This window comes from Copadichromis virginalis, linkage group LG20, assembly GCF_057382275.1.
Source record: "Copadichromis virginalis isolate Kocher_CV1m ecotype Utaka linkage group LG20, C_Virginalis_male_GT1.1, whole genome shotgun sequence".
Classification (NCBI taxonomy): Eukaryota; Metazoa; Chordata; class Actinopteri; order Cichliformes; family Cichlidae; genus Copadichromis; species Copadichromis virginalis.
The window spans coordinates 16,716,341-16,732,456 of NC_140637.1; the positions used below are offsets into that span (position 1 = coordinate 16,716,341).

The window sequence follows — 16,116 nt, forward strand, 5'->3', positions numbered from 1 at the left end:
TTTCATGAAACTGGTTCAGTGTTGGATTTGCCAAAATGTGGAAGCAAGAAAACTGTCACTAATGAAGAAACATCAGTGGCTGTCCTAGCTTCATTCAGCAAGAGCCCACAGCGTAGCACTCGCCGCATGTCACTGGAGAGTGGCATTAGTCGAACATCCCTTCTGTGGATATTAGCTACTCACAAATGGCAACCTTACAACTCCAGCTACTGCAGCATCTCAACGAGGATGACCCAGATCGGCCCCAGAATTTGCAGAATGGGCAAAACAAAAACTGGAACAGGACCCTCAGTTCAGGCAGAAGATTTTGTTCAGTGATGAGGCAAACTTTTATGTGAATGGTGAAGTTGACAAACAAAACCACCGCTATCGGTCTGACACTAACCCACATTGGATGGATCCCTCCAAGACTGTTGGAACAACAAAAGTGATGGTTTGGTGTGGTATATGGGGTACAACGATAGTGGGTCCATTCTTCATCAATGGAAACCTCAAGGCCACTGGATATTGAGTTTTTCCAGCAAGATGGTGCACCACCACATTATGGGTGCCAGGTCCGAGCATTCCTAGATGAACAGTTTCCTGGAAAGTGGATTGGTCGTCGTGGGCCAGTTGAATGTCTCCTGACCACCTTAGACTTTTATCTTTGGGGTCATCTGAAGGCAATTGTCTATGGTGTGAAGATACGAGATGTGCAGCACCTGAAACTACGGATACTGGATGCCTGTGTTGGCATTTCTCCTGCGGTGTTGTTATCAGTGTGTGAAGAGTTGGAGAAGAGGGTTGCATTGACAATCCAACACAATGGGCAGCACATTGAAGACATTTTATAAGTGGTCAGAAACTTGTAAATAACTCATGAAAAAATAAAGTTACATTGAAACCGAGCACACCATTGTTTTTCTTGTGACATTACCAATAAGTTTGATGTGTCACATGGCCCTCTTCCTATTGAAAAAACAAAAATGTATCCAAAGAGCTCCATTGCTGTTCCAGCACTTTACAAACAGACTCATGAGCCATGTCTTTGACATGTTCCTCTACTCCTTGTATGCCTTTGTGCAGCTTTGCTACCATTACACTAAGTGCATAGATGATATGCCATAGTGAGCCTTGACGGGAGCAGCTGAAACAAATACACTGATTAATCCTTTTGAGTAACATTTGCTTTAATATGAAAAAAAAAACCCATTAAAAAATACAGAGGGTAGGAAGCACATTGAGTGATCTAGAGAGCCACCAGGAACACCAGGACAGAGACACTTAATGCTGGACAGGCCAGACAAATTTGGACTACCCCTTTCATGCAAAGGGTTTGGCATAGGGTCAAAACTAACAAAAAAAAAGTGTGCTGTTGTAGAATTGTTGATAGCCTATACTTGAGGGATGAGTGGTCCTGATGAGGATGTTATATTAATGATTTTTCTGGCTCAAAATGGACCGCTGGGATGTAACATAAAGTAAGAATGAGTCATCCACATGTAGTCAAGGCAAAGGGGTCTGTATTAACTTAAGTCGATATATTCTTCTGTTATGTTTAGTCATTTGATAAAAATGTACCTAAAGCTTAAATAAATTAAACCCCACTTATAAAAACTTCAAAGTCATCGTTCTGACGATTGTCCAGTATTTGATATAAGCAGGAAAGTCCCTATATAGGCTATCTTTATTATTAATATGTTTGAATGTCTATACTGGTAGCTGTTTTCCAGTCTGAAACCTGGGCAGGCTCACAGGGATTACCTGTACAGTTGTGGCCAAATGTTCATATGACATGAATGCCATAGTAATTTGGGGCTTTTAAAGATTTCTTTAACCCGTTCTTTTTCCAGGTTGGAATGATCGTACAGCATACAATTAGGTGTGCAAGTTTGGATTTATTTTGGGTTTTCTTTAATCCACACAGGGTACACAAGTATACAACATACAGGCTCAGATATTTACATAAAACTTGCTCTAGTAATTGACTAAATGTCCCTTAGCAAGTTGCACCTCAACCAAATGCTTTTGGTAGCCATCAACAAACTTTGGTATAATTCTGGCTGATATTTGACTAATCTTATTGGCAGAGTTGACAGAGTTCTTTTAAATTGGTTGGCTTCCTGACACAGACTTGGCTTTTTTCAAAGTCCACAAATTTTCAGTAAGATTGAGATCAGGGCTTTGCGAAGGCCATTTCAGAAGCTTAATGTTTGCCTGCTTTATCCATTCCAAGTCATTGCGGCCAGATGGGTCCAGATGTGTGATTGGAGGTTTGAGCCTTGGTGGTTCCTGTGTTGTTCATGAATATCCTAATGAGTGTCCTCTCATCTGACGGTGACAGTTTGGATGTATACTTTTGACCCCACTTGGATTAAAGAAAAGGTGTATGCTGCACAATCATCCACCCTGGAAAAAGCAGTTCAAACAAATCAGTAAAAACCCCAAATTGCCCTGACATTCATGCCCATGATGCGTGTATGTAAGCTATTAACCACACAATAACACTGATCTCATTTTTTAAACTTTGTGTTTAATAGAGGCATCCACCATCTTGATGGTGCATACAAGAAAATCATGATAGATCCACTTTAATATGTTTGCTTTCCTCCATTAGAATTAGTCAATCAATGACAAAGCTTATGCCTTAAAGAGCCAGAGAGGCTAGATAAAAATTCTCTTTCTTGGTGAGGAATCAGGGATGGTCTCACCAGGAGATGTAAATGTTTTAAACCCCAGGAGTTTTGCCGTCTCGGTTTTTATGAGCCTTTATTCCACAATGAAACAGCAGAGGAGGAGGCGTACTCTGTCTCAGACACGATTTGTAGCAATGGTTACACGGGGGTGTCATTGTTTTTGCTTGAATGGGCTCCTACTTTGAGAACAATATAATTAGCTGTTGTCTCATTGAGGATGTGTGGTTTGTTGTTGTTTTTTATACGGCAACCACAGGATAAAGAACGCTCAGATATTGTGGAATAAAGTGCAGATTTCACAAACATGAATCACATGTGAGCAACTCGGTAGCATTTCTGTTACATCTACCACAGACATCCGTTATAAAGTAATACAGCTTAATTAAAAATCAAGAAAGTGCTTGTCTTCCACCACAATGACATAACTGGTCGCAAGACGGCACCTTTATTAGGTAGTGGGCAGCTCATCCACATTCTAAAAAAAGTTCATTCTTAATTTATTTGCTTCCTTTGACGTAAACAACATTACTCTGAAGTTATTCTTACACCCTTCAAGACAAATGGCTCTAAATGATGGTGTCAGAAGGCGTGATCAGGTGGTTAACATCTGAAATATGTGTTGGTGTTTTGCAGTCGACACATCACATTCCTTGTAAATATTTATTATGTGGTTTCGAGGCAGGTCCTGAACAGACACTTGACAGTATAAATACTAAGACACCAACTTTGACACAGTTATAGAAGAACGAACACAGAGAAGATGGATAAAATGATGTTTGGAAAGACACACAGCTTATTTATCAGTTGAAAAGATCAACTTGCCGCATTGGATTCAAAGTTGTTGTTTTTTCTATCTAGTAATGGAAAAAGACCCAAACTGGAAAATGGAATACAGACTGGAGTTAATGGTGCTTCTTGTTTTGTTGATAACAGCTTCATCTATCGCCCTGAGCAGAAAAGATACCACAGAAGCCATGGTAAGAAAATACAAAACAAGCTGGATCTGCTGGAATATAATCTAAAATATTAATGTAAAAATCACAGTCTCCGAGTCTAGAATTTGCATACAATTCACTGAGAATTAAAATAGAAATACTTGGAGCATGCACTGCTGTCCAGTTTTAACATTACTTCCACAGAGATCAGCAGAAACTGGATTTTTAATTGTCTTAAGCTCACCAATGTCACTGTAAGGCCAGATCTCTATATAATTGGCACAAATGGAAGTAATTCCTCAGCTGGTAATGGAGCATCTATATTCAGTCAACCTCACCTCACCCATGCTGAGATTATTTAGTTTCAGTGACCAAAAATAGTCAAGTAACATGTCAAAAAAGAAAGAACAATTGTTTTAATCTGTTTAGTAGAGATCAATAATTTAATATCCCTCACACTGTTTGCCATTCTTTTAGGTTTACTTAAAGAAGTATGGCTACCTGCACATCCCACTGGACAGTAAAGTTCAAGATTATTCACATGAGCAAATGGCGGAAGCTTTAAGGTTAACCATCTTATCAGTTTACATTGTCCTCATTTACTATTTAGACTTCATTTCAATTGAAAGTTCAAACTTTTTTTTTAATGTCAGAATGTTTCAGAAAGTGACCAACCTGCAGGTATCAGGAAAACTGGATTTAGCCACGCTGGCAATGATGAATAAACCTCGATGTGGCCTCGAGGATTCTTTCGATAACAAATCTCTCAAATATCGAGTCCTGGGTAGGTAACGGTATACATATTGGATTTTTAATGTGTAGTTTATGTGCATATAAAGGATTTTGAATTATAATTTCACAGGTTACTGGCGTAAGAAAATGCTGACGTACCGCATTTACAATTACACTCCTGATCTGGGTCAGGGAAAGACTCGCATGGCCATCCAGAATGCTTTTAAGTACTGGAGTGATGTGTCACCTTTAAGGTTCAGAGAGTTGGATCAAGGAAGAGCAGACATCAAAATCTCATTTCACAGAAAAGACAAGACGTGTCCAGTACCCTTTGATGGCCGAGGTAGGACCAGCATATGAACAAAGAAACTCCAAAGTTTTGTGATCTGAGTGACTTCTGGTATTTAATTAGAATCCTTGCTTCATCTTTAGGCCGTGTTTTAGCGCATGCTGATGCCCCCGAGTCTGGCATTGTGCACTTCGATGAGGATGAACTGTGGACAGAAGGGAAGAGTTCTGGCTCCAACCTGAGGATTGTAGCAGCTCATGAAATTGGCCACGCTCTAGGCCTGGGCCACTCACAGTACTACAATGCACTGATGGGACCTGTTTACAATGGATACCGCTCTGACTTCAAGCTTCATCCAGATGACATACAAGGGATCCAAGCTTTATACGGTATTGCCAAAATGTTATTACAGCACCATATGAATATATCTTTGAAGTACTATTTATGCAACCTGCAATGCTATCCCTTTTCAGGAAAGCCAGAGAAGATTCCTGAATCCAGAAATCCAGGACAGTCAAGGCCAGGAGGAGTTATTCCAAATCCATGCAAGGCCACTGTGGATGCAGTTATGTTGGGTACAGAGACTCTGATGCTCTAATACAAATTCCTTTATATATGCTTTGCTCTGTATTTTGTTTAACAAAACAGGAAGATGCTTCTAAAGATATTTTTTCTCCTACATTTTGCCCCTGCAGGTCCTTTGCGTAAGACATACTTTTTCAGTGGGCAGTATGTGTGGACAGTGTCCAACTCTGACTACAACACTCCCATCCAGATTTCCGCACTGTGGAAGGAGCTGCCAGGAAGTCTCAGTGCAGCTGTTCACTCTCCGCGAACTGGCAAATCCTACTTTCTGAAAGGTTTATTCAGTAGTTTTATCAGCAGCGTTCAGAATGTTTAATTCCAGCTGTGTGTTCTGTTTGGTGTGTTTTCTGAATTCAAGTGTCTTTCCTCTGCAAACATCCTTTCACAGGAGACAAATTATGGAGATACACAGGCTTCAAACTTGACCAGGGCTTCCCCAAACGTTTGTCCAACATCCCTGCAAATATTGACTCTGCTTTTTACTTCAATAAGAACCAGAAGATTATCTTTTTCAAAGTAAGATGATTTTCAGTCTTTTTGTTGTTTTTGATATCTGAACTCAGTCAATAATTTGCTCTTTATTTCAGGGCTCTGGATACTGGCAATGGGATGAAATTGCTCCGACGGATTTCAAATCATACCCTAAACCAGTTGGACAACTCTTCAAAGGGATGCCCAGCAACACTGATGCTGCACTAACGTGGACTAATGGTTATGTATACATATTTAAAGGCACCGAGTATTGGCGTGTAAACCAAAACTACCAAGCAGTGGAGAAGACCTACCCTCTCAACACTGCCTTGCGCTGGATGCAGTGTGACGACTGAGCCACCAGAGGCCACTGGGGACTCAACATTAGCCTTATCTGCACAATGACTTGATTTAATAACAGTGAAACAAGCTCACAGTATGGGTATTGGTTATGTGGGTGTGTGCAATGATATTTGCTTCTCAGTCCTGTCATGTTGAGCAAAAAAGGAATACTAAAGCTTCCACTTACCTAATTAAACTAACAAATAAACTAGTAACTAGTTAAAATAGTTATCTTTAATTATACATACTTCTGCTTCTCTTCCACTTTAACATTAAATAAACAGACCAATCAACCAGGATAACAGAGGAGAGGACATTAATCACAGAACACGTGAGGAATACTTCTCTGTAGCCTTCCCCCGGTTGCATTTTATTGGTGTATGTGTACATTATGTCAGTATATTATATGAGTTATATCAAATGTTGTTAGGGTGCCCTTTTTAACGTCTGGCCACAAATGCCAGATAAAGGAGTCTTGGTAAAATCTAAACGAATCAAATAAAACCAAAACAGATTTTTGTGAAGCTCACGCTGCTCTTAACAAAGCAGGAGTCTTAAGAAGTCAGAGCAGGTGGAAAACACCTGTGTAGTTGTGCATGCAGTGTCTTTGAAGGATAAGGTCACTTTACATGATAAGAAAGTCAACTTCAGACACGTGAACAAGATCAGCAGGCGGTTTTCACCACATGGAGATCTTCCAAATACCTAACTTCTGTGTTCACTTTTATTTAGGCACCAGTTTATTATAATTAATTAAAATGAAACTAAAAACTACAACTCGATGTGAACAATTGAAATAACTGAAATAAAAATCAGACTTTGAATAGGCTGATTGAAAATTATATTGTGCATTCAGAAAACTAAGAATTAATTTTGCTGCTGTGTGGTTCTATTGGAAACATCAGAAGACTTTGTTGTATGTGTTTTTCCGTGACCGTAATTTTTCGATTACACTGTTGTGTTCTAATATCTATTCTGGACTTCTTAGCACTTGCCCTTAACAAATACCACCCACATAAAAAAAAAAGACTGTATTAAAACTGGACATCGTCAGACCATAAAAAGCTCAATTGTGAAATGTGCAAACCAGCGGAAACTAGCTGAAGCTACACTGAAATGAAAACTTTAATTCAAAATGAAATGAAAATTAGAAGGAACAAAAAAATTGAAACTGTATTTACTCAGACAGAAGACAACGGCTCAAAAATGTGAAAAATGTCATTTCCACTTTCTTTTAAAATGTCTGTGGAGAAGTTTTTTGCTACGATAAACATCATTCTGTACAAAAATGTCCATAATATCATTATGCATGTACAAGGACAATAAAGGGCTATTCTATTCTATTCTAAATCCTTGCACGTAAAGTGCAAAGTTAACATAGCTGAACAGTAGCGACATTAACTGAAAAAACAAAGGGTGGGAAAAAAGTGGAATTAACATTTAAACAAGTGTGAATAAAGGGAAGGTTAAGAACAAAACTGATATATTCATACATTAAAATTAAATTATAATTAAAACAATGTTCCAGAAATCTTGGACCCATTTTCATAGTGTTCATAGACTTCTTGTTTTCTTCTTTTCTGCTAACCTGAACCCCACAACCATAAAACTGTATAGAACAAAGTGCATTGACCAAGTGGCAACATCCAGAAGGGACTGCAAATCGAAGTCAACACTGCAGTTCCTCAAGTGACCACTTGAGGCTGGCTCCGTAAAGTGAGTCTGTACTCAGAGACTCCAGTGTTAAAAGGCCAAAGTTTAGCTATGGCATATTTACAGTCTAGTACAAAAATGGCTTTGTTCTCTATAATTAAATCCCTCATAATAATTACAGGTTTTTTGAACTGTTTAAACTTTCAAGGCTGGTAGCTGTCTATTATCAACTCTGAAAAACTTCTCAAATCTGTTTGTATCTTTTGGAGCATTTTTAATACATTTATATACCAAATCACATGGCTCGCTTAGCACTAATTATAAGGTATCTGTGTCTGCATGATGCATCCATGCAGTTTACGGATCAAGCTAATGGTAATATTAGTAGATAACTCAGCCCATTTGTCCAAATTTGGTCACTTCTGATTCCAAAACATGCAACATGCTAAAGAAATGCTGAAGTAAAAGCTTTAAAACTGGATTTAACATTTAGACACAAGAGGTTCTTGTTTGTGAAAGGTCAGAGAATGTAAACATGAATGACATCTCGCTCTGTAATGCTGGCCAGCTGCATTCTTCTTTTATAGCAGTGACAAAATGGTGTACAGAAAACAGCTGTACAATTACTCCAAGAAGGCGTGTGGATTTTTTTGTGACCTAGTCATGATTTTTTGGAGGAGATACAGTTTCTGAGTCAAATGTATTTGTGACCTACAAATAGGAGAATTTTGATCTAGCCTCTCCAGAACAGATATCTTCAAAGAAGGACAACACACCAGAGGAGTATAGATGGATTAATAACAGTACAGAGCAGAGGAAAAGCATGTTTTATTTAATCTCTTAAAAATAAGGATGTAACCTTCAAAGATGAAATAACACATCATCTGGTTTTCAAATTCAAACTTGAACTCATAAACAACTAAACACACTCTTCACAGTTTTAATACCATCAGTGTTTTCGATGCTGCTGACATTCTTATCTTTGGTATGATTGCATAAACATCACGTTGCTGATTTAATGACTCTTAACATAAGACAATACCCAAAACAGCTGACTGTGAAGCTGTCTGATCAACATTTTATTGGTCTACCGTTCAGAATTATATGTTTTATGTATATCCTTGGTTTCATTGCATGTGCTGGCACACATTTATCTTTTGTAGCTGTAATGATTACATTTCAGTGCAATCTAGATGTGTTACTGATCTATGTATGTACACAGTGACATAAGCAGAGTGTTTAAGATTGTAATGATATTGCATGAAACAAAAGAACTCATCTGAGAGTTAAACTGCTCAAAGGATTTAGTAGTCATGGGCCTGATGCTGTGTTGAGGTTGCATTAATTTGTCTTGTCATCATTCAGGGGATGATCTCCAAGTACCTCATATCAGTCTGAGCATGCTGATTGTTATCTGATGAAGCCAGTAATAAGGATTCAAACCACAAGTTGAAACTGTGGAAAGGTGTTTGTGATGGTCAAAAATTCAAATGATTAATTATTCCTCAGACATATGTAACCTATAGTTGCTTGAAGCCATGTTAATCAAACTGTGAAGACTGGAGAGGAAGTGGTCAGAGGCACCATGGAGCCTGTTTCAAAGTCAAAGTCAATTAGAGTGTGTGTGATAGTGCTGACGGTGCTTTTAGAGGAGCCGGTTCCCATCTGACGCTCCTGAAGGCTCTGAAGATAACTCTGCAAGGCAAACAAAAGGAGGATGCACTGTTGTTAAACTGGTCATTTACCATGGAGACAAATTATACACAGTGAGAACCTAGAACACTCTGGTGCTCCACAAAGCTGCAGTGGGCCTTGTTTACCAGTTCATGTATGAAAAGTGTGCTAATACTAATGTATACTTGTGTCATGTCAATTTTATTTATCTAGCATATTTTGAAAGAGACAGAAGATAACCCAAATCATTTCCAGGCAAACGTATTTACATTCAAGGTCTCCAGCAACCCAATTTCAAAACCCAAAACTACCTAAAAACTTAAATTAAAATACGATAAATAAAACAGCAACAGAGCAACATAAACAATTGTATACTTAAAAAAAAAGAATTCAAAAACAAGAATAAATGATAAATAAAATCCATCCATCCATCCATTTCCACTGCTTATCCCTGGTTGGGTCGTGGGGGTAGCAGAGAAGCCCAGACCTCTCTTACCCTAACCACCTCCTGAAAGGAGGCCATCATCTGATGAAGCCAAAAGAACCACATCATCTTCAAAAAGCAGAGATGAGATCATTAAACCACCAAAGTGGGAGCCTTCTGTCACTTGCCTAGAAATTCTGTCCATAAAAAGAAGTGCCCACCACAGCATATCCCGAGGGATGAAGTCGATTGCCTTCACAAAACAAATGTAAACTGATTGGGCAAACTCCTGCTCACTCTTGAATATTCTTGAGAGGACAAAGAGCTAATCGGGAATTCACGGCCAGGACTAAAACTGCATTGCCCCTCCTGGATCCAAGACACAACTTATGGGTGGACTATCCTCTCCAGCACCCTGGCAAAGACCTTTCTGGGGATGCTGAGAAGTGTGATCCCCCATGACGCTGGAGCATGCTCTCCAGTCCCCCTTCTTGAGGAGAGGAACTACCACCCAAGTTTGCCAATTCAGAGACACTGTCTCTACCTTCCAAAGGCATGTTGTGGGTGTCAGTCACACAACATCCAGTGCCTTAAGAAGGAGTGGTTTAACTATCATGGTGACCTCACCTTAGTGATGGCCAAGTTGCCCCCTCATCCATCCATGTCGATGGGATTGATGTGATCCTTGAGGTATTCCTTCCACTGCCTATGTGCTGAGTTGAAGTTTGCAGCTCCCACCTGCACTATGCACCATTTGAGTATAATACTGCTTTCTCCTCTTGAGTTGCCTGACAATTTGCCAGAAGCACTTTGGCAGCCCTTGATTGCCATCCAACACACATTGTGTCTGACCCCTCCTCTGGGTGGTGACACCACAAGAGGGTAGCCCTATATTGTTGCTTCAGGCTATGCAAATTGGGAAATTGCACTGTATATCAGGAAGTTGCAGTAGTAAAGGTGGGAGGCAATAAAGCAAAGGATAACTAAATCCTTTAGGTACATAGCTAAGTTTAATATTTATTAATGACTTAGAGTTGGTAAAAATGCTCTTCACAACATTACTGACTTGATTCTTATAATTCAAGGAAATAGCAATAAAAACATAAAGATTTTTTTACATTTTTGACTTATGTAGATATGGATAAACAACCAAGTGCCTTGGCATCTGTTATTATTATTATCTGGAATGGATAAATAAAATATGAACCAAAAAGCACATCAACCATTTGAATCTCAGCCACTGACCGGTGCCAGGACATCCCCAGCATAGCGTTTCAGGGGTGGAGGCCTCCGTTGGCGGTGATGCTGAGGTCTTCTCCTTGACTCTTTATTTGCATGTTTTTTTGCATATTTCTTCTGTTTTTTATGTGCACCTGGATGCATTAAAAGGGGAGAACAAAAAAACATAAAACATGAATACACAACATCAAATAGGGAGGTTGTGAATACAGCCTTGAGTTAGAGATTGAATTAAACTTACTTCCATTGTGTGACATTCCTTTGGCAGTAAACCACCATTGCACCAGCACTCCGGTGAGACTCAAAACAGGACAGATTCCAGTGACAGCCCAGTCAAACCAGCAGAGTGGTCGTGGAGCAGCTTGAGAAAATATATCATACACTTGATCTGGCAATACAAATGCCCCCACCAGGTAATCTGCACACAGCATGACTGCAGTTGCTCCAAACACAGAAGTGAAGATTATGCTGAATAGTTTCTGCCACTGGAGTGTAAAGACAGCAGCGGCCATGCTGGCAGCTAGAACAACACTGAGAGGCACCCAAACTGGAGTAAGGCTGTGAAATTGTCCAATAACCACCAAGATGGAGAGGGAGAGAAGGCTTCCCAGAAGTAAGCCGCTGATGAGGAGTCCCACAGTTGTCATTAACATGGTCAACAGTCCACACAGCACAGCCACACCAAGGCCAATGCCCGCCTTGGTCTCTGCCTGCAGCTGGGTGCTCAGTGCAGGTTCTTTATGGTACAAGAGGAGCATGGCTGCCGAGCTTAACAGGAAGCCTGAGAAGAACATGACCATCTTGAAGCAGCGGTATCCTGGGGGAGGGTAATAAAAGAAGGTTAGAACCAGCTCCAGTGTTAGTTTTAATACTGATTAATAAGCAGGCAAAGCATAGGCATCACTGGATCAATTAAGGAATATTGGTTTGTATTTGTAGGTTTTAGGTTTAGCTTATGTGCTTAGATCACCTAATATTTTTGTCATGTTTCTTCAGGATTTTGCAGGATGTAATGTGTTAATGTAACTACATTTTATTTGTTAGTAATGCAATAATGTAAAGCACCACACTTCAGTCATTTATTATGTCCCCTTAACTGTTATATTAAAGTTACAGTTATGTAATTGTAAAAAAATTGCATTGCAAAGATTCTTTTGTTAACTGTGCCCAAAACACATCAAACAAACATGTTTTTATTCTTCATAAAATCAAATAAACTTTATTAGTCTCAGAGTTGGGAAAGTCGCATTCTTACAGCTGCAGTGTGAACAGAAATAAAGTGACGCACTGTAACTTAGCAATAATAATAATATTATTTTAGTTTTATTGTAGTTTTGGTGGGATTTTTAAATGTGCTTTGTTTTAGATGTAGCAGTTGGAGACCCAGCATGTCTGTCTGTTTCCCAGCTTTCCTCCCTCCCATACCCACTCTTTTCTCTCTCTCTCTCTCCTTTTCTTTTTCTATCTTTCATGTCCTTTCTGCTTCAGCATAATATCCACATAGATAATAGCATGAATAATAAAAAATAAAATAAATAAAACAATAAGATTAACAAAAGGAGCCTACAGAGAGCCCATAGTGCTCCTCTTGGGAAAGCAGATGTGTTTGGCACAACAAAGCATTCAGACCATGATTCTGCTTGCTACAAGGACAGGACAGATGTTTAAGAAAACAAAAACAAAAACAATAAAAGAATCTGTAAAAAACAGATTAAAAATGTGTATTATCCAAGGTAGATGAAATATTAGGTCCACTATTTTTTTTTTTACCTTATATGAGCCACAACAATAAGAGCTGATTGGATGACTCTGCAGATGCTGATGGTTCACACACTAAAATACCTTTTCATTCACAAATTTGTTCCAGCATTCATCTCCAGCTCCAGGTGGGGAGACTACAGTGATTGCTCTCGTTCCTTTACAGTTTTGTGGCTAATACCACAGGTTACCTTTAGTTATAGTGAGAGACATGTTTACTAGTGTCTATGAATACAAAAGATATTTATTTTGTGATATGGAAAGGCGTATGGTGAAGACAGTTATGGCAATGTTTTAGATTTCTGATGAATTTTTTTGGGTGGATGGTTGTGGATGATAGTAGACAAAGCTCATTGTTTGCAGTGTAATTCTGCTGTACATTTGCCCAATGCTTCACATGACTCATTTGTATTCTGGTGTCCTTTGAGTCTCTGTGGGCAGGCCACTTGCATGTGCATGGCAATCACTAACCACAGAGTTGCATAAGTGAATACAACTATGACAGCACTCTCTTTGTCTGCACCACTAAAACTGCTTTTTTTAAATTCCCCATTATTAATTATTGACAGTTATACATTTCCTCACAGTGCGTTAGTGTTACTGGAAAAACAGACTTTGGCAGCATGTGTGTTTGCGTAATGTCACATGTTTTAGGCTGCAGGTCCTTGTGACACAACACTCTTTATCACACTCAGTTTTTGTGTTGATTGAATTTTTCTCTGCATATTTTCTCAGTAATACCAAATAAATATTGGTTTTAATACTGTAGTATATTTTCTCCCTGTGTAGCTCTACATAAAAACAAATCACTGTCAGTGCTGACAGGAGCAGACTTCAGCTTTAACTTTAGACCATGAGTGTGTAACAGGTAGCACTTCATATATGCTGTCTCTGTCAAATTCAGACACAGGACTACCCATCTGCCTTCTCTAGCTTTGGGCTTATCCACCCTAAACCCCTGGCAGCCTGCAGACACCTGCCACTGAGGCTTTAAGCCATCAGGTGAGCTCTTGAAACATTTAAAAGCGGAGTGGACAGTTAGATGTAAAAAATTTAAGTAGTCTTTCCTTAAATTTGACGTTAATAACATTATGATTACGTACCGGAAAAGCAGTAGATGAGGCCAAATGAAAGGCAAACAGAGCACACAATAGATGGGATGACTTCATACTTCATATTAATCTCAAGTGTACATATGTCCACTTCACTTAAGCCAGCTCCTGGTTTCTCAGTAACATAGAGTGAAGTGAGTGCCATCTTGGAGGGTTATTACTTCTGGTGGTGAGCAGCTGGTGTGGACGTGAATCTGTTTTGCTCATTGAAAGGACAAAACTGGAACGGCCTGCATTTTGTATCCAGGGAAAGAGGAAGCTCCTGAACCAAGAGCATGTACTAAACTGTTTCCTGTTGTGCACCTGCAGAAAGAAAAGACTGTTTATGACTTCTACAGCAAAGACAAACACAGACCCAGTTCTATTTTTTCCTGCACTAACTTGAGATTTATTAAACATCAAGTCTCGTCTATCCCGGAAATTTCTCCAATGAAAACACAACTTCCATTCCATATGAGACATCATAAAGTTTTTAAATGAAGCATCAGTCATATTTGGGTGAATTTATGAGAGGATGTTGCTCTTTCCCATGTCCAATTCCCTGTTCAGGAACCAAAGGAGGAAACTGGGGTTCCCCTTGAGTTTCTCTTTTGTTCAAGAACAGGATACAGATGAGGAAATGACCTTGTGACTTGATGCCATTGTAATACGTATGTATTGTCCTGAACATGTGGTTAAGTATGGTTAAGTTTAGTGCACAAGATAATGAAAAAAAAACAGCTCAACAATAATACAGTATATTCTATATGGTGGAATAGATGTACTCTAGCCTCTAGCATAAGTAAAACTAGCTAAAACAGTACAGAAACAAATGAGTTCTGCATTCAGAAAACCCTTTAAGTACATAGTGATTCAAAAGTTTGCATTCTGGAGAAGGACTGTAGCTTATAATTAACGATGCATCACTTTAATGTTGTGGATAGTTATTATGAATATTCAAAAGAAAAATATTTCCTGATTAATTTGAGTGAAATTGGGGTATACATTTCACTCAAAGATGGAGACATTTATGCAAAGCATAAACCTATTTTCCTCCACTAGAAAAACAGAATAGGATTACTTATCAGCTAAATTAAAACTATTTTGTTAGATATTTTATACACTCATTATTAACTGCATAGATCGTGTTTACACACTCTTCATCTTGGCTTACAGTGCAGCTGTCTAGCTACAGGGTGTATTATTGTAAAGACTTTATAAGCTGTTCAGGCAGATCCTACAGTCAGCAAATGGAATTATAGGGGCTTTAGCAGGTGAGGGATCCTCCTGTCAACTCCTGTGTCCTCTTATATAGATAAAAGCATAAACACATTTTCTAGCAGCTAAATAATCCTTGTAACATTAAAAACATAAAAAAAAATCACAGCTTCAATACAGGAAAAGCCACTAAAATAATTATTTTTCTACTAGTTTGTGAGATTCAGTGACAAAAAAATGTTTTGTTTTCATTGCAGAAACAGTCAGTATGATTATCTATAGAGCTGAACAGAATAACTACAAACAATAAAGAAACCACAGTCTCTTAAATGAAAACATAATTTTAAAAATTCTGTGACCTACCTCAAATGCCACATATCTTCACACTGTAGAAGTAAACTTTCTGCGAAAAACAAAATATCCTCATTAGCTGTTAACCCCAGGGAAGAAGAGAGAGGTCCATAGTTTGTCAAAAGTTTATGTTGTTCTCTCTGAGAGCTGTGTGTGAAATCAATGTCCACCGCAGTAAGTCCCTCATCTGTGCTTGTGAACAGCTGACGCCTGACTCTGAGAGAGAGAGAGACCATCTGCCCCCAGCGTCAATACAAAGCTGCTACCAAGTCCAAGGCCGGACCAGCTGAGAGTTCAACTCTCACTACCCAGGATCCTGCTGGAGCCACAGCACAGTTCAGAGTTTATTTCAGTCAGTGTGACTTTTCATTAAGGTTAAATTCAGTTTGCACCAAAACAATATTGTTTTAGGCTCTGATTTGTGTTTATTCATAGGATCTCCCCACAAAAATGTAATTTAATCCTTTTCATGATGGGTTGCAAACAGTATTCTAAATGTGTGTGTGTGTTTTAACCATGTTAAAGTGGGTGCCTTTAAAGTTTTAGTGCTATATATAATATGAACCTGCATTAAAATTTGTGAAGGTACTTGTGGTCTTAAAGGGATGATGCATACTGACTTAAGTGATCCCTGAGCTTCTCCTCTACTGCCACCATGAGGTTGAAATTTAACAACAAC

At 38.8% G+C, this 16,116-nt stretch overlaps 2 protein-coding genes across 2 annotated transcripts; one reads left to right on the forward strand and one right to left on the reverse strand.

The window, feature by feature from the left end:
* Positions 1-3,535: 3,535 nt before the first annotated feature.
* LOC146684519 (matrix metalloproteinase-19-like) lies at positions 3,536-6,622 on the forward strand. The gene is made up of 9 exons (XM_085443803.1): positions 3,536-3,652; positions 4,088-4,176; positions 4,264-4,394; positions 4,473-4,685; positions 4,775-5,020; positions 5,105-5,206; positions 5,327-5,491; positions 5,605-5,732; positions 5,804-6,622. Exons 1-9 carry the CDS (start codon positions 3,536-3,538, stop codon positions 6,041-6,043), a joined length of 1,431 nt encoding a protein of 476 aa, XP_085299929.1. The 3' UTR covers positions 6,044-6,622.
* Positions 6,623-8,493: 1,871 nt separating this feature from the next.
* On the reverse strand, positions 8,494-15,639 carry LOC146684520 (transmembrane protein 198-like). Its single transcript, XM_085443805.1, has 5 exons — positions 15,450-15,639; positions 13,881-14,192; positions 11,261-11,836; positions 11,026-11,153; positions 8,494-9,377 (listed from the first exon to the last, which is right to left on the reverse strand). The coding sequence occupies exons 2-5, from the start codon at positions 14,032-14,034 to the stop codon at positions 9,228-9,230; spliced, it is 1,008 nt and encodes a 335-aa protein (XP_085299931.1). The 5' UTR covers positions 14,035-14,192; positions 15,450-15,639; the 3' UTR covers positions 8,494-9,227.
* Positions 15,640-16,116: the final 477 nt, after the last annotated feature.